The sequence below is a fragment of the Prionailurus viverrinus genome, chromosome A3 (genome assembly GCF_022837055.1).
Source record: "Prionailurus viverrinus isolate Anna chromosome A3, UM_Priviv_1.0, whole genome shotgun sequence".
Taxonomy (NCBI): Eukaryota; Metazoa; Chordata; class Mammalia; order Carnivora; family Felidae; genus Prionailurus; species Prionailurus viverrinus.
In genome coordinates this window covers 17,548,179-17,567,656 of record NC_062563.1, presented here as the reverse complement: position 1 = coordinate 17,567,656, position 19,478 = coordinate 17,548,179, and the positions used below count along the sequence as shown (strand labels likewise).

The 19,478-nt window shown below is 47.3% G+C and overlaps 1 protein-coding gene across 1 annotated transcript in view; it reads right to left on the bottom strand.

Moving 5' to 3' along the window:
* Positions 1–19,478, bottom strand: part of PTPRT (protein tyrosine phosphatase receptor type T) — a 795,219-nt gene that overhangs the window by 709,145 nt on the left and 66,596 nt on the right. Inside the window, exon 4 of the mRNA XM_047852741.1 lies at positions 1,410–1,681. Within this exon, the coding sequence (XP_047708697.1) occupies positions 1,410–1,681 (272 nt within the window). The remainder of the gene's footprint in view (positions 1–1,409; positions 1,682–19,478) is intronic.

Sequence of the window (19,478 nt, the reverse complement as noted above, 5' to 3'; positions counted from 1 at the left end):
ATCTGGCCCACCACTTGTTTTTAGACATAAAGTTTCACTGGAACATAGCTACATCCTTCCACTCATTTCCATATTGTTTGCGGCTGCCTGCACAGTCTATCTGAAGGGACTACATACCATAGATGTTGAACTGAAGGATGCCTGAGGAGCTCCCAGCCACTAATCTTGCCAGCCTCGGGTCCATTTTCTGCTTCAGACTCTACAGAAATTTCTCCAAAATGCTGATTTGACTATGTCACTTTCTTACTTAAAACCTTTCAAGGGTAGGCATGGGGATAACTGCAAATAGGCAGAAGGGATTTACGGGGGGTGATGAAAATGTTCTAAAACTGGTTTATGGTGATGACTGCACAACTTAGATTTACTAAAAATCACTGGATTGCACACTTCAGTGGGTAAATTCTAGGATATGTAAATTGTACCTAAATGCATACAGTTGTTTTAAAAAAAGAAAAGCTTTCAAGAGTCCCAGGCCAAGCGGACCCAGAGCGGTGCTCCCCCAGGCACGCTCTGCAGACTGACGCCAGCCTACGCCCCATGCATTCTCGGCCCGCAGTGAGGTAAATAGGGCAAGTGGGAGAGGTGTTCAGAAACTATTGCAGCACTGTGGCACTGCTGTGACATTTTTACTAGTCATGAAAGCACTGGGCCACAGTGAGTTGAGAAGAAAAAAATGGTCTCTTGCAACAGTTTGAGTGGCACTGCTCTAGAGATTACACTTAATCTCCTTGGCCTGGCATTCAAAGCCATCCACGACCAACTCTCTTCTGCAAGCTTAGCTCCCTGTGTATTTCCTTTGTGACCTACCCTGAAACAAGGGAGAGTTTCCAAACTCTGCAAAACTCTCTCACTCGCTCTTCCAGCCCCTGGCATGCACCATCCCTGACAACTCAAATGCCTTTCCCTTCCTTTTTCAATAATTATTGATTCATCCTTCAAGACTTAGCCTAGCTGCCACCTCCGCCTGAAAGCCTTCCTAATTGCTTTTCCCCCAAATGCTCTATTCCTCAGGGGTGATCTTTTGACTGGTTATCTCATCTCTCAGAACCTCAATTTTTTCATCCATAAAATAGGGATAATAACAGAATGTCCCTCATCAGGTCTCTTTAAGCAGTTACTTTATAAAAGGCTTCCCTGTCTCTGTTCCCTCAGCATCCCGGAGAGCCCACTGTGTCCCACACTACAGTAACTGCTTATTTATGTATTAGTCTCCTCTTCCTGAGCATGATTTCCAGGGAGGCGGGGGCCGTGCTGGATCGCCTCTGCACCTGCAGGGTCTTGCTAGAAGAGGCTCAGTAAATACAAGTTGCACAAATGAGTAAAGTAAGTCTTTCTTGGCCTAACAACTCTAGTTGGGCAAGAGATATATACGATTACTTTTTAAAAACTCAAACCATGAAATGCCATACCTGGTAGAAATGTGGCCAGAAGGTGCTGATGGCAAGCTCTGCCTTCACCCAGCCCTCGGTGACAACCCCAGACACGTTCCAGACAGGGTTCCCCTGGGGGCCGCCGTTCACCTTCACATAGACATTCAAGGCTCCTGGGCTGGACCTATCACGGCTGGAGAAGTAGTAATGGAAATCGATACAGTGGGTGTCATTCTCCTTCAGGGTCGGCAGGAGAAGGTGGGCCTTCTGGCCAGAGGCCCTCCCAGAGCTGTTCACCATCATGAAGGATCCTGGAGACCCACAAAGGGGGTGGGAAGTAGAGACAAAGAGAGAAAAAGAAAATCCTTCTGATAATCAGTCATACCCACAAACCTAATGGCCAGAAATCAAGTCACTCTAGGAGCTTCTGATTGATCCTGAGGAAGCCACATCCTATCTTTCAACCTGAGTATCATCTTCCGTAACTGGGAATTTAGAAAACCTACTGAACAAGGCAGTTTAAAAATTAAGAGATGGCAACATGGGGGCACCTCGTGGCTCAGCTGGTCGAGTGTCCAACTCTTGGTTTCGCATCACAATCTCAGGGTTTGTGAGACTGAGCCTCGTATCAGGTTCTGCACGGGAAGCATGGAGCCTGCTTGGGATTCTACCTCTCCCTTTCTCTGTGCTCCTCCCCTGCACGTGCGTGCATGCATGCTCGCCGCTCTCTCTCAAAAAACATTTTAAAAGCGAGAGATGGCAACACGTATGAATATTTCTACAAAGTAGACAGTCTATATAAATTTACAGAAGGAACATCACATGCAGCAGGTCACAAAGGAAACATGGAACAAAACCCCAGGAACACAGCTACCTGTGCAAACTCTAAGTGCAAAATGTGAAATGCAACCTCATGCAAGCTCAGGCTGTCTTGATGGATGTAAAACATCTCCAATGTAAGAAGTGTCCTTCCAACATATTCTGCTTGGACCCTTGCATGCAGTTCAAGGAATAATTGACAACTACCCCTTCACACTGCATTCAGCACAAGGAATGATTCTAAGTATCCCAGAAGGACATAAAAAACATAGAATATATTCAGTTAAGCAAGGAAGACCCCAAAGAAAGTGAGAGACAACTAGAAGATGTCCGGCCTGGAATAGAGGGTAAGTAATAATTCCTAAGCACTTCAGGAGTACCAATGTAATGCCTGGTGTCTTTTTAATATGTTATTCAATTTAATTTTCAGAATGAGCCTGGGAAGTAGAGGATTTTCATTCTATTTAAAGACTGAATGACTTGCCCCAGGCCCTCAGACAGGGAAGGATGGAGGAGACCCAGATTCTCTCCAACTCCACATTTACACTCTTACTCTGTGCAGAAGACATGACTACTGTTTTCAAGCATTAGGCAGGATGACTGCCCACAGAAAGGAAGGGAGCATCTTTGGAGTTACTTTGACAGATTAAATGGTTGTTTCTATAGTTCTTCAACCCACCCTGGATTCATGTCCCGGGCCTCCCAGAAGAGGCAGAGGCCATATCCCCACCCTTGACTTTGGGCCGCACCTGCTTTGGTCAACGGGATGTCAACACACTGAATCAGGCAGAGGCTTGAAGTGTGCATATGCCTAGCTACGCTCGCCCTCTTGCACGATCACCGTCTTTCAGGAGAAGACTGCCCCAGCTAGCTGCTGCCTCTTTCAGCTGAGGATTAAGGACTGACATGTGGGGTCAAGAACCGAGCTCAGCCAGCACTGAAGAACCAAGCCATCCCCACACCGCAGCTAGAAGCACAGCCACACAGTCAATACCCCAACCCAGATCTGCCAGTCCACAATCAATGCTCAGACCCATGAGTGTGAGAGTAAATGCTCACTGCTGTTTGCCGCTGAGTTTCCTCTTCTTTTGCTGGGCAGCATTACTGTGGCAATTGCTAATTGATAAAGGTGCTAGAGAGGCAGATCTATGAAAGAAACCACAGGAGGCAAATTTCCATTTAAAGGGCCTTCTAACAAAGGCCCTGGAGACATAGTTCCTGGCCACTACAGGTGGCTAAACAGAGCCTGGACAAGTGAAGAGATGTCTAAGGAAATTTCACCATCAACTGCTAGGGCTGAACTCTGTGACTTAAAGTCCCATGATGCTATGAAATAAACTACATCGTAAAACACAGGAGATCAACTCGGGATTCTGGGACGAAGACTCCTACCTAGAAAAACATTGTTGCTTTGAAATCTCATTTTAACCACTAAAATCTTCAATTCAGAATGAAACCTTAAGACTGCTTATTCCCAACTGAGGTAAACCACTTTAGGAAGCAGCCTTATTCATGCACCGTAAAACCCAGAAGATTGGAGCTGCCATCTAATAAGTACTGGGCACTGTTGCTCATTGGGATTCTAGAGGGTACCAAGCATTCAAAGCCCATACTCCTTGGATTCTGCATGAATTTAAAAATAGACACGGGACAGGGATGCCTGGGTGGCTCAGTCGGTTGAGCGTCTGGCTCTTGGTTTTGGCTCAGGTCATGATCTCACGTTTGTCAGTTCAAGCCCCACATTGGGCTCTGTGCTGATGGCACAGAGCATACTTGGAATTCTCCCTCTCCCTCTCTCTGCCCTTCCCCCTCTTGCGCTTGCTCTCATTCACTCACTCAGTCTCTCTCTCTCTCTCAAAAGAAAACAAAAAAGAAACTTAATTTCACACAGGACAGATAGAGTTCAAAATTCCTATTTTATTATTCACAAAACTGGATTAGAGAAAGTAACTTGGACTTGAGGCCAAATCAGGCTTCTGCATTATCTTCTCTGCAGGAGCACACAAAGCAGGTGGATGGTCGTGGACTCCCTCCTGACTCCACCCAGATCCCTAGGCCTGGAGCTATCCTGGAGAGATGGCCACTTAGGGTCAATGGGTAGGCCTATCCCGAAAATGAGCCAACGAGAAGCAAGGTGACTAAGACAGAAAAACAGGAACCTAGAGCTATCAGACTTTCACCATCCCACCAATCAGAAAACTCCCTGCCTCCTGGGACAGGAGCCACTGAAAGTAGCACAGAGGCCACGTCTCCCCAACCCCTCCATGTTTCCAAGAGAATCAAGTCTCCTTGTTTACGGCCTGGTGCTAACACAGGGTAAGTGGAGAGATGTCCCTTGGCACATGTATTATCTCTAATTATCACAACCTCCCCATTGAGGCAGCAAAGAAAGAACCATGGCAAGGGGAAACTGAGCACAGAAAGAAGACTGAGCTAGCATACATGCCTGTATTTGTTGACCTACATGCCTCAGGGTTCCAGAAGGTTTCCCAGGGATAGATGAGTGATGCCTCACAGGCCCCATGAAGCAGACTGCACCTGCCACAGAGCTGTGGCACAGCTATGTGTAGGGATGGCAGCCTATGAAGCAAGCAGTGCCTGGCTCTCTCCACTAAGAATCCCATAGCACCCCTGTGGGCATTTCAGCTCCTGTCCTGCCAATCCACACCGGGCTGCATATAATCCGCAGCACAAAGAGTCGGGAGCATTTCCCTTTCACCAGCTCAGGCTTCTACTTCTTCATCCCAGCTCCGGTGGTGAGCAAGCTCATGGAAGAGGCAGAGCTACGTAACATACATCCACCTCCATGACCCTAGAGCTTCTCTCTATCCTGCTGTCCCCGTGACTGCAGATAGACGAGGCTCCACCTCCCACAAGGCAGAGGTGCTGAAAGTGTTTGGCCTTCTATCTACCCTCCATTTGGAGAGATTCCTGGTTCGTTAACACACCTGTCCTCTTTGTTCTGGGCACAGAGCTGGACTGCATCCCCCAGCCTCCTTTTTAGAGATTGGTGGGGCCACACAACTGGGTTCTAGCCAATGGGGCCCAAGTATGGAAGTGTGCCACTTGGCACATGGAGGCTTGGTTCGTGAAAGCCACCTCCCTCACCCCACCCCTACTTCCACTGCCCCACCCTCCATTATCTTGTCCCCCAAAGGATGGTCTGTCAACCCACAGCATCACCATCACCTGCGAGTTTGTAAGAAATGCAGAATCTTGGGGCACCTGGGTGGCTCAGTAGGTTAAGTGTCCAACTTCAGCTCAGGTCATGATCTCGTGGTTCATGTGTTGGGCTCTGTGCTGACAGCTCAGAGCCTGGAATCGGCTTCAGATTCTGTGTCTCCCTCTCGCTCCCTCTCTCTTTGCCCCTCCCCTGCTCGCACTCTGTGGCTATCAAAAATAAATAAACATTAAAAAAATACACAATCTCAGGCCCCACACCAGGCCTTCTAAATCCAAATCTGCATTTTATCAAGATCCACAGGTGATCTGTATGCACAATGAGGTGTGAGAATCACCTCTCCCTTGTCTCTCCCATCCACCAGCTAGCTGAAAGCATAGGATTCAGAGGATTCCACGAGAAATGGAACACAGTAAACGGAGCCTGGTTCCCTGAATGACCATGACCATCAGGAAGGCTACCCACCTATTAGAAACACTCATTTTGGCTTTAAGAAAACAAGGAATAAACTGTTATTGGGTTATTAAGGCATCGAAACTTTGAAGTTTATTTCCACAGCTAGCATTATTGTTTTGGCACCCCCATAGAACCCTTACTTCCCACAAGTCCCTTTGTTTAAGGGGATAGGATGACACACAAAGTAGGGACATCACAGAAAGCGGTATCCTAGTGTCAACAGAGGCACAAAGAAAAAAGAAAAAGAATCGACTCTGAGAACGAATTCTTAAAAAAGCAAGAAATATCCTGGATCTTCATTAAGGTAAGCTGGAGGTGTGTCTGGTCAAGGTCACGGTACCACTACCACCCTGGCCCCTCATGTCTATTTTGAGGACTTGATATGCATGCCCCAGCCTTTAGACTAGACAGAAAGGTGTGTGTTTTGGTGCAAGGCTCACAGAAACAGACAAGCATATTGAAAAATATATATTAGAAAAAAAAAATGATGGCTGCCCACCCCACCACACCCCGCCCAGCCTATTGGCAAAGGAGGGAAGGGACATAGACCAGTAAGGTATAGCAGGATGGAGTCCTGCTCATGAAGGTCTTGGCAAAACTGGAGGAAATGAGCAGTGCTGCTCTGGGGTCCAAGTGACAGAAGGGGATGGTGAAAAGTCAGCATCAGCAGGTTGCAGACCCAGCAGGAGGGAAGGAGTCTGCACCACTTTGGGGGGGAGGAACCCACAGCCGCAACAGTGGTTGTCCCTGAGGAGCCCAGAAAGAAGCTTGGCAACAGAAGAACCCAGTGCAACTGATCTTAAACTCATGACCAGAGGCAGCCTTATGAGGACAGAGGCCCAATGGTCAAGTAGGTGGAGCACCAGGGGACAATAGACTCAGATCCTGGTTTAGTGTCCTATGGCTGCTGTAACTAATTACCATAAACTCCATAGCTTAATTGAACACAAATTTATGCTTTTATGGTTCTGAAGGCCAGAAGTCTAAAATCAAGATGTAGGTAGGCTTCTTTCATTCTAGGAACTTCAGATGATAATCTGTTTCCTTGTCTTGTCTCACGCTTAGACTACACTCCCTGGCTCCTGGCCCCTTCATCTCCAAAGGACATCACTCCAACCTCAAGCTCCACTGTCACCTCTCCTGTTTCTGATTTGGATGCTCCTGCCTCCCTCTTATAAGAACTCTCACACACTGGGTATATCCAGACAACGTAGAATAATCTCTCCATTTAAGTATCTTAAACACATCTGCAAATCTCTTTTGCCCAGTAAGGTAACACAGGCACAGGTTCCAGGGATTAGGACATGGTCATCTTTGGAGGACCATTTTTTTGTCATCATTTTACATTAACATGAACACATATGTATTCCCAAGCCAGTGAACCAGAGACACAGGACGACAGACCGATTTGGAGCCAGCCAGCATACACTGTGTAATGGGCAGGTATCCTGGGGGGAATCTGAACTCTCTCATGGGAGTATAGAAGATTCTTTGCACTAGTGGACCCTGTCATCAATTAGTAAGGAAGTATGATGTAAAAAGTAAAACACAAGGTCATATCATTTGGCTCCCAATTTGGACAAAAAAGAAAAAGGTTTGGGGCCATAACCAGGGAAGGTCCATTCTTAGCAGTGGAGACTCATCAGGGCTGCTGGCCAGTATGAACATCATGGTCATACACTGCTCCTAAGATACCAGCCCTGCATGGTTACCTCTTCCAGGTTAATCAGACTGATGAGCTGGAGAAACTTTCCCTGTGGTTTGGCCACCCAATCAATATCCGAACTCCCTTCCTACATTTGGGTAACTACCCCATTTTGAAACACAGCCTACCTTCCTCTACGGGAACAGAAAAGACCAGATGCCCTCTTTCCCAGGAAACCTAGCCTCACGTATCTAGAAGGACAGCTCTGGAGCAGGGCAGAGACGTGGTAACAATGCAGAGAGAAGGGTGATGAACTCAGCGAGGGGAGCTGGGGTGTCTTCTAGCAGTGGGCTATGCAGAGCCCGAGTATGAAGAATGTGAAACTTTGTCAGCCTGTGAGTGCACTATGAACCCTGGTAGTGGAATCTGGCCAGCTTTACGCCCTGCATGTACCTGAACAAACCCCAGCTCCTTGCAATCCTCCCCCGTGTATTTCTCCAAGTCCTCAAGGCAGGTGCTCACTGCCGACTAAATTAATGATGCCAATCCCCCTGTCCCCGCCTCCCTCCCCCTGCACTTCTGGCACAGCTCTCTTGAATGGTCCTTGGCTCAAGGATTGGGCAGGTCCTTGCAGTGTCTCAGCTGAGGCACACTCTTGGGGGACCCATGAAAGAGATGCTTAAGCTCCAAAGTCAGTAAGGTTCAAGAGATAGCTTCTTCTGCAAACTTACATGCCCCCCCGGCATCCTCCAACAAACAGGGTGAGGCTCACCCAGCAGCACTACCCCCTTAATTCCACTTTGGCATCATCCTTTGGGATGGATTTTCTCCTCCACAGCAACCCTGCAGTCAATCCCTGCCAACAGGCTTCCTCCAGTCCGCAGGACGCACCTGAGTATTCTCACATCCTCATGGCACAAGGCTCAGTTTTTTCTCTCCCGGCACCCCTTCCCCAGGAATATCCTCAGCCACATTATGTGTGAAGAGATCCCAGAAGGCAGAGAGCTTACATCCCCACGTAAGGTCTATATGAGCCTCTTCTCTTTCCCTGTCAGTTTCCCTTTCGTGGATGTGTGCCTGGTGGTAACTGGGGAAGGCATTTCAAAGAGAGGGAACAGCATGTGCAAAGGCACAGGGACTGGAAGCCAGAATATTCAGCAATGCAAGCATAGTGTCTTTGGGAAGAGCCCTAAAAACACCTCATAGCCCACCTTACAGAGCTCTGACCACATCCTCCACAAAGGAAGGAAACCATATCTGAGTTGAGCCCAGGCCTGCCGTTTTAGAGACTGTTAAGGACTGAAAACCCTCCTCTACCAGCAGCTCAGTGGGGGCCCCCTTTGATCAACAGGTTGGCTTAATTAATATCATCCCAGGGCTGTCAGTTTCCCGGAGATCAAAAATGAGCCAGTCATTACACCAAGATCAGTCAGAAACAAGAAAGGGAAGACTGTAAATATATTCTTTTCCCTCCCCCCCCCCCCAAAAAAAATCTACTGACGTGATAAGGAACATAAAACAGCATTAGTTTCCTCATAGTTATTATACATAGCACCGAAAATTGTGGAATTAAACCAGGAAGTACTCTCTGGCTGGCCATAAATTTTGCATTTTTCCCCTTCGTGCATAATAATGCCTTGATACGCGCCCCGTTATTGATGTGTCTGCAACACAGATCCCCTTTTTGGAGGCAAAAGGCTTCTCCATAGCAGATGGCGGCTATTGTGTTTACACATGAGCACCTCAGGATTGCATTTCCTCACGTCGGCAGTAAAAAGAAAGCCCTAATTGAGTTTTTAATGGCTTTGCACATTGTTCATTAAGATTACATGAGTGTGCTCAGGCGACTGGCAGCTGAGGGCCTGGGGCTCCGAGAGCTCAGAGCTGTCCCTGCAGACAGGTGGCCCCGCCAGCTTCCAGCGCCAGCATCTACGTGAAGGGAGAGGATGGCAGCAGGGACCCAAATGCTGCCCGGAGCCAAGGCAGCTGTGGTGACATGAAGCACGTGCTGGGTTTCAGTCCCACTTCTGCTCTTAGTCGTGTGACTTTGAGCAAGTCATGAAAACTCACTGGGCCTCAATGTTCTCATCGAGAAAATGGGAAAATGAAAGCTCCGTGTCAAACTTTTTTGTCTGTTTTCAGTACACAGTTTTTCAAAACTGGGGGCGCCTGGGTGGCTCAGTCGGTTAAGCCAACTAAGCTCCAAGTCGGCTCCTAAATCCAACTTAGGCTCAGGTCATGATGTCAGGGTTCATGAGTTCGAGCCCTGTGTCGGGCTCTGTGCTGACAGCTCAGAGCCTGGAGCCTGCTTTGGATTCTGTCTCTCTCTCTCTCTCTGTCCTTCCCCCACTCACACTGTCTCTCTGGGTCTCTTACAAAGTGAATAAAGGGGAGGGGAGGGGAGGGGAGGGAAGGGAAGGGAAGGGAAGAAAAACTGGACCTGACTCAATAATGCTAATTTCATAATAGACAGCCAGTAGCAGATGTCCGTGTGCCCAGTGCAATTTATGTTTAACATTACTAAATGTTCATTGAGAACTTAGTATGTCCCAGGCACTTCTCTTAGCATCTTTGAGCATCCCAATGAGGTAATACCATGCTATCCCTGTTTTAAAGCAAGGAACACTGAGGAAAAGAGAGAAAATCATTTGCCTACACAGACTACATCCACTCCGTGGTGAGGAAAACAGCAGCCATACTCTGGTCTCCAGAACCTGTGAAAATGTTACCTTATATAGCAAAGGGGAATTAAAATTTCAGATGAAATTAAGATTGCCAATCAGATGACCCTAAGATAGGGGCAGATTATTCTGGACAAGAGAGACAGAAAAGGCAGAATCAGAGAGGGATTTGAAGGTCCTATGCTGTTGGCATTGAAGATGGAAGAGCCAGGAACCAAGAAATGCAGAAGCCCCCCCCCCCCCCCCCCCGCCCCCAAGAACTAGACAATATATTGTCCCCTAGGGCCTCCAGGGAGGAACACAGCCCTACAGACACCTTTAGCCTAGGGCAACCCATTTAGGACTTCTGATCACCTCAACTAGAGAAAAACAAACAAACAACAAAAAAACCCCACCTCTGTGTTATTTTTAGCCACTAAATTTGAGGTGATTTGTTACAGCAACAATAAGAAACTAACACACACTGCAGACTTTCCTGCTTCTGGGTTTTTGTTCATGGGGTGTTGTTCCTGAAACCCACACAGCCCAGCCCAGCTATGGTCCTTTACTAAACCACTTAAATGTCACCTTCTCTCAGCGGCTTTCACTAAAGCCCAGAGGATGTTTATTCCCGCATTGTTGGCCCTATACTTGGCTCTATCACATCTTTCTGGACAAGGCTTCATTTAGAAGTCCAGAATGTTCAAGTTTAGCTATCTGGTCACAATATAAAGGGCAGGGGGCACCAAAATGTCAAAAGACACAAATGCACCATAAAGTAAGGAAAGATACATGGAAGGAAGAGAAGTATAGTTCTACCAACAGTATCATGAAAACTAATGATCAAGCCAATCATAAACATAACAATTTAAAATAGCCAAAGTAGCAAACATATCATTCAACATCATCCATATTATCAATGAAAGCAATCTAATTATCAGGTGTCAAAAAAAGGGGGGGAAAGAAACTTGCTTCTTTTCTAATATACCAGAAAATGGGGAGGAGGGATTAATTACAGCTTAATGGATACATAATATCTATTTAAAACAAAGAAAATAACCTCCTGAAGTTTCAAAGAAAGTGAGCATTGTGAACATTTTGCCAGAGTCAATTTGTGTGAACAAGTAATAACTATTTCTGCAATCATTTGTTCAGACCAAGAAGTTAGGGTTTAAGCATTTCATATGCAAATTTGTTAAGGCAATTTTCCAAGAAACAGCTGATAACCCATGGAGGTATGGATGATGTAGTTTAAAAACAGAATTAGGCCCAGTCGAGTGGATTTGAAGGCACTGCTGAAGGGGGTCTATCCACGGGCCTCTCTCCCCAAAGACCAGGTACCTGGGCTGCCTGCATTCCTTCCCCATTCCTGAGGAAATGATGAAAGCAGAGGGGAAGAGGGAGAGAAAAGAGCAGGAAGGGAGGGAGAGGAGGCAGAAGGAAAGGAAGAAGGAAGCACGTGAGTAGTGAGTACACAGCCAGGAAGATGAGGGAGGAGGGGCACAAGGAGTGGGAGACAGAGGTGGTAAAGCAGGAGAAATACAGGTGGGGAAAACAACACTGAGCAGGGAGAGAGGGGAGGACAGGACAAAGGCATGGCCACAAAGCAGAATAAAATCCCAGCCATGCACAACCCCCTTAATACTTCTCATCTCTTCACTCCCCAAACAAAAACAAAACCCCCACCCAACATTCCCCTTCTAGACCTTAATCATAATCTTGTGATGAGGACAGGCCCATGTAAAACACTATGGGGCACCCCAGGACCCGGGCTACCCCCTTTTACAACCTCACATCTCTCCTCCCCCAACATCTCAGCATAGCTCAACATCGCCGCAGGAAAAATAAATGTTACTATAGGAAAGACAATGGAACCCAACGCCATGACCCAGTGAGAACTCTGCTACATGAAGGGTGAGACACAGGCTCTGTCCTAGCTGCTTTTTGATGTGGGAAGTATCACAACTCTTTGGGCAACGTAAAGACAGAACTGAAGGGCATATAACACCATTCTCCCTTCAGATTCCCACTCCTTCCTGTGCAACTGTTTTAGTCACACGGTGCCTCTGGGAGCCAAGAATTTTCTCTCCATTTCTTCACCTGGAACAGGGGTGTGCAGGCAGAGTCTGTTCCCCTCCCCCACAAGTTTTACAGTCACTAGGTGTAGGTGGGCAAGGAGCCAGGACTGGCTTGGATTTTAGGCTCCTTCTAGAGTGGGGTTGAAGGAGGAAAGGCCCTTTTCCTCGGGTCTTGTTTCTATAAAGAAACACAGTGATTTTTATGTTCCCACAGCAATTCCCTTCCCTCAGACACACCTGCCAGCAAACAGCAACAGCAGCAAACACAAACTATCCCATTTTACTCATGTACATTCAACTCTAATTGCAGCCTTGTCAGTAGTTGCTTCTGTTACCCTTTCCATACAAATGAAAACACTGGGGCACAGAGAGATCAGGTACCTTTTCTAAAGCCACACAGTGAGTAGCAGAGCCAAGACTCAAACAAAGGAAACCCTACCCATCCTTCAGCTCTTAGGCTCCACACAAGCAGGTGTGTTACGTTTGGTGCAAGGAGTGATCTCACACTCCCCAGGGTTAGCCAGCCTTGCCCTAGGAGCAGGCACAGGCAGGAAGAGGGGCAGAGAGTGGGAGGAAAGAACAAAAAGGAAATCAGTTGTCAGGCTGCTGCCATATTAAGAGTAAAGAGAACAACAGTGCTGCCTGTAACACTGTCAGACCCCAAATTGTTCCTGACATTCATTGGGCTGAGTCCTTTGCTTCTGCAGCTCTAAATCTCTTAAATTGAAATGACATGGAACTAAAATATATATATATTTTTTTAAATCTCCAAAGTCTTCACACATCCATTGGCATGATAATATTTTGATTAGTTACATTTATGCTCCAATTACACTCACAGAATGTTCAACTGTGTCTTATATATAGTATGTTTGCCACGCTCCATGGAAAATACGGGATTATTACCTCGTATATTTGCAATGGGAAAAGACACAAATGGAAATGGAGGGGGGAAAAAAAAGCAAAGCGAAGAGATGACTAAGCCTGTTAAAATAGTGCTGTCTTGGCTTCACGTTACTAAATTGGGTCACTGCTATTATTTCCCAGGCTTTAAAATACCAGGGCTTGAAGAAACACGAAGCATTCAAGCCCACCTTCCCCTCACCTGACACTTTTATCTCCCCTGTCACAACTGGGTCCGACCCTGACAGCAACCTGGTCACGTGCCCACTGAGTGGCAAGGTCAACAGTGGCGAAGGTGTATGGTTTTGAGCTTTGTTTCTGGAGAGAGTGTCCACCTACTTCTCAGAGAGGTCGTCCTTAACCTTGTCCGTGATAAATAAATACATAAATGAAGGTTAAGAGCTCCTACGAGCCCTGCAAAATGTCTGCCCCGGTGATGCCAGGGTAGATTCCTCGCCATGAGGGCTGGCTAGACGCCATCAGGTTATTTTGCTCTTTACTGGAAGACCAGACCATGGTTGTCTGTGGTAAGGGAATCACGCTATCTAATGCCGGTATCAGATGGGCCCTTCAGTCCCACAGAGACGTACACAGACATTGTCCGCACCCCAATTCCACAGCATCCTCCCCTCAAATCCTCCATCACTGGGGCTTACTTTCTCCACTTGTTCTCCCTGCCAGGGTATCCCTAAGTCAACTTGCTCATATCTCTAGCCTCAGTTTCCCCTACTTGGATCCATGCATGAAGGCTAACCCCTCCACTGGTTTCCTCACAAACTCTGCTAGAACCAAGATTTTTAGAAATTGAATGAGGGGCAGGCACCTGGGTGGCTCAGTCGGTTAAGCATCCTACTTCAGCTCAAATCATGATCTCGCAGTTCATGAGTTCAAGCCCTGCGACGGACTCTGTGCTGACAGCTCAGAGCCTGGAGCCTGCTTCGGATCCTGTGGCTCTCTCCCTCCCTCCCTCCAACCCCCCCCCCCGCCCCCGCTCCTCCCCTGCTTGTGCGTGCTCGCACGCGCTCTCTCTCTCTCAAAAATAAATACACATAAAAAAATATTTTTTAAATAAAAAAATTGGATGAAATTGGTTCTACCCTCAGATATTACTTATGCACCCACTATGTGTCCGACACTCCAGAGAAACAGCAGTCAGCATGAGTTTTTGCCCCTGTGCACGTTACAGACATGTAAGAGGCAGTGTCAGGGGCGGGGAGTGAGGAGTTCGGTGACAGGGTATATACGTGGACAGATCACTAACTCAGACTCCATTTAGGGGGAGGAGGTATAAAAAAAAAAAAACAACAAGCAACTCTCTGGAACAAATAAAGTTTACACTGAGGCCCAGGGTTACTCAGGAGCCAGACACATAGAGAGGGAGTGGCAAGAACGTTCCCTGCAGAAGCAATAGCTTGTTTCAAAGCCAAGAAGCAAGACAAAGACAGTCTTTGTGGAACGAAGAGAAGGAATTGGAGATACAGACCAGGTACACTTTACAGACCACCTGTCTAGCCTCTCACCCTTGTTTTATAGACAAAGAACTTGATATACAGAGAGGTTCACAGTGACTTGCCCACAGTCACACAGCCAAAAGGTGACTGCGCTAGGAGTAAAGCTATTGAAAGCCTGCTGGATCCCACCCCCAGTAGGTTTGGGGTGGCTAAGAATGTGCACTTCTGACAAGTTCCTAAATGAAACAGATACAGCTGATTCATGGGTCACACTGGTCTAACTGGGTCTGTGACTGCCCGGGGTCCATAAACTTGGTCCAGACAAGTAGTGCCTCCCCCACCCCTCCAGGGCAGGCAATGGTGCCAACCCACCTGCAGGGGTCCCCTCCTACCCTGGGCCACAGGCTCCCACCTCTCTCAAATGCAGGAAGACTCTAGCCACTGACCATCAGACAGGAAGGCTCTCTCTGCTGCCTAACCTCAGCAAGGTCTCTCCTCTGAAACCCCCCCTTCAATCATTGCCAATTACCGAGAATATCATTAGACACTTACTGACTCCCCCAAATGTACTAGGGTCTGCATAGAAATAGCACAATAATTATTCTTCCTCTTTCCCCATCCTCTAAGGAGATACAAGAACTTGACAGCTGTTATCCAATTAATCCTGACAGCTTTTTTTTTCTTTAATGTAAAGGTATCTCTTTCATCTGAAATGGGAAAAACTATTTCTTTTCCTGAGGTAACAACGAGGGCAAAGAGAGTCCAAGTAACTTGGCCAACACCACTAGGGTCATTTCTTGCCTCCTTTCTTCTGCAGGCACAGTGGAATACTGTAGGATAAGAACACAGACTCTGGGTTCTGATTGCCCTATCAAGTCCCAGCTCTCTCAGCTACCAGCTATGTGACCCTGGAAAAGTTGCTTAAACTCTCTGAGCCATAAAATGAAAGTGGTGATGGTAATAATGGCACCTGCCCCACAGGTTTGTAATGAGAATCCAAGGAGCTTACATAAGGTAAGTGCTTAGAACGGTGCCTGGCACACGGTGAGATCTATGTAAACATCGACCATCATGACCCACATCAGTGGCAGCATCCTGGGCCCTCTTGTCAATCTCTGACTGCAACAGAGAGGCAGACAGGTGGCCCTACAAACCTGCAGGAAAAGGGAGGTCCCAGGGTCACTGTCCATACATGGGTGACTCCAAGAAGCACCAGGAAGCCTCTTTGCAGTTTACCCCAAGGAGCATCTCTTGCTGCCAGTGGTTCTGCAAGATGTGGTTCCCGAACTAGCTACATCAGCACCACCTGGGAACCTGACAGAAAAGCAAATTCTCAGGCCCCACCGGAGACCTTCTGAAGAAGTTCTGGAGTAGGACCCAGCCAGGCTGTGGTGGTTTCACAAGCCCCCAGGTGATGCTGATATACACATGCATTTGAGAGGTACTTTTTCGGGCACCTGGGCTGCTCAGTCAGTTTAGCGTCCAACTGTCAATTTCAGCTCAGGTCATGATCTCACAGTTCATGGGATCCAGCCCCACAACGGCCTCTGCACTGACAGCATGGAGCCTGCTTGGGATTCTCTCTCTCTGCCCCTCCCTGGCTCACATGCACAAATGCTATCTCTCTCTTTCTCTCAAATAATGAACTTTAAAAAAAAAAAAAAAGGAAGTAGTTTTTCTTCAAAGAGGTTCCCAGGGCATCAGCCTATTTGGGGAGACTTAGGCCACCTCTTGTCCACTGCATGTTCTCTCCATTTCCCATGAAGGGACAGGGCACCTGTGGGAGTCACAACACCGTAAATGGGTCCAGAGTCTGGGCTCTTGACCACTGCCCTCAACCACTGCATGACATTGCCTTTCCAGTCCCACCTGCAGGGACGGCCTCTGAGCACTAGCCCTCGTGGGCCAGCATGGGAGGGGCACTCACTGCCACAGGAGGGGACACGGCTGCCTATGCAGGTCACAAGGTGGGAGGAGGATACTTGGAGAGAAAATGCTATCTCGTACAAACACACATGTAGAGTCTCTCAGTCCTACATGAATCCTTGAAGCTACCAGGATGTCTCCGTGGCTGTCAATGGAGCATCTTGAAATCAAACCCCAGAACCCCCTAATAACTCTCTGAAGCCTTCATCCTGACTGTGTGCACTCTCCTCTCCACTTCTCAGCCCGTTTCCAAGCCTGTCAGCTGCAGGTATGCTTTCCTACTTCAGTCTTTATTTTTTTTTTAATGTTTATTGATTTTGGAGAGAGAGAAAATGAATCGGAAACAGGCTCCAGGCTCTGAGCTGTCAGCACAGAGCCCAACGAGGGGCTCAAACTCACGAACTGCAAGATCGTGACCTGAGCCGAAGTCAGACTCCCCACCAACTGAGCCACCCAGGCACCCCTCTACTTCAGTCTTCCCTTTCTCCCAGTACCAGCTCCAGTCTCCTCCCCTGGTCCCACTTTCCCTGCCAGACTCCACTCTGGACTCCCTGGCCACAATGCCAACGGCCCTCTCCCCCAGTTACCCTCCTCCCTACCATCCTGCGCACCCCCCCAGTCCAGTGAATTCTATCTATACTCCACACTGCCAATGAGAATAACCTTGTCAGCTCCACCCCAGCTCAGTTCCACCAACACAGATGGAAAGACAGAGAAGCAGAAGCTGAAATAATGAAGCAGAGGCGACTCTAAGAATCACAACTGCCAAGTGGGTGATGAGTTCTATATTCCTTCGCTGGGGGCTGCAGTTACAAAGTACCACCAACAGAGTGGTTCAAACAACAGAAATTTCCTGTCTCAGAGTCCTAAAAGCTAAAGTCGGAGATCAAAATGTTGGCTCAAAGGGCTGGTTGCTTCTGAGGACTGCGAAGGAGAATCCATGCCATGGCTCTCCCCCCATTTCTGGTGCTTTGCTGGTGATCTTTGGTGTTCCTTATCCTGTAGAAGCATCACCCCAACTTCTGCCTTCAGATTCACATGGTCTTCTCCCTGTATGTATGTCTCCAAATCTCCTCCTTATAAAGACACCTGCCAGATTAGGTTAGGGGCCCACCTACTCCAGTATGGCTCATTGTAACTACTTAACATCTGCAGTGGCCCTACTTCCAAATAAGGTCACATTCTGAGCTACCAGGGGGTTAGGACTTGAACATATGGAGGGCAGATACAATTCAACTGAGAACCACTTTTCCATAGCCTTACTGTGCTCACTGCCCAAAAAGGTGTCTAAGGCAATCACTTGGGAGGATTTCTGCAGAAATAACCAAACATCAAATTTGGAAATGTGTTGTAGTATTGTTTTTCATTATAAAATGCTACCTAGAGGAGAAAAAAACAACAAAAACAAAAGCCAGAAAAGTAGAAGGAAGTGGAAAAATTACCCACCACAGAGAGACCTTGAGATGTTTCCTTATAGTCACATTTCCTGGCATGGGTTAGCTGCTTTCTAAGTAGTTGTGGCATTTAATTGGGCTTGGGACCTTGCCTGGTAAACTCCTCCTGAAGGAGAGGCTTTAATGAGGGATTACAATTTATAGTGAACTTGTCTGCTCTGAAGCTACACCTAGGGGCCACTGGGAGAGGCAGGAGCCTCCCTTCCGTGGGGCTGCCTATGCAGTGATGTCGCCAGTTTGTTCTACAACAAATGTATATCGAGCGGGTTATGCGCCAGGCACTGTTGTAGGTCCTGGGAATACAGCTGTGAACACAACAGTCAAGGTACTTAATCAGAGACAGTTTGTCGAGATGAAAATTCTCCTCGAGAGCCTTGGAGCAAGTTGAATAGGACTTCTGTAGATGGCCCCCCAGGGATGCTCACCAGCCTTTCATCCTGTAATTTCCTCATTTTGAGTTCCTGATTTTTAGCTCATCTTTCCATGCTCTGAAGTACCTTTTCAGTGATTATTTCCCCAGGAAGAACCTATGAATGGTGTATTTTCTGAGCCCATGCATTTCCGATACTGCATCATTTTTACAGTGTAGGTCACGAGGCTGCAACTAAATTTCCCGAGTCTCAACCAATTCCCTTCTGAACAGCAAAGACTCCTGCTTCTCACCCTCTGCTAATGGAACAAGGAGAGTAGGCTGATCCTTGCCTATCAAAGGCCCTGGCCTGGATCTCCCCTACTTGGGAAGCAAGTAGATTGACACATTTACCACCCTGATTCCTAAGGTTCGGAAAAATCTTTTGTCCTGTGGATTTGTGCTTGGGGCATAATATGACAACAAAGATGGAGGCCCTGGACTCAGCATGCAGGCAAACCCCAGCTCTGACACTTCCTACTTCCTGCATCATTAGGCAAATTACTTAGACTCACCATGTCTCTGTTTCCCAGTCTGCAAAATGGGCATAATGAAAATACCAGCCTCCCAAGATCACCATCAATATTAACTGAGGTAATATATGCAACGGTTCAGAGTGCCTGGGTGGCTCAGTCGGTTAAGCATCTGACTCTTGATTTCGGCTCCGGTCATGATCTCATAATTTGTGGGTTTGAACCCCGTGATGGGCTCTACGCTGACAGCAAAAAGCCTGCATGGGATTCTCTGTCTCCTTCTCTCTCTGCCTGTCTCTCAAAAATAATTTTTTTAAATATATACATAATGACTCAGAAGAGAGGCTGACCAACTTTTTCCATACCAGACAAGCAGTATTTTAGGCTTTACACCCCAAACAGTCTTTGTCACAATGACTCGACTCTACTGAGAGCATGACAGCAGCCACAGACAATAGATAAACAAATGAATGACGCGGTGTTCCAATAAATCCTGACAAAACAGGTGTCTGAGGCAGCCCTTGGGCTGTAGTTTGTAGACCCCTAGGAAGAATGCCCAGCAAATACTAAGCTCTCAATAAATGTTAGCGGTTATTATCATGAACTGTGATTAGATTCAGAAAGACAGTGGTTGATCTCTGTGATCCCTGTCT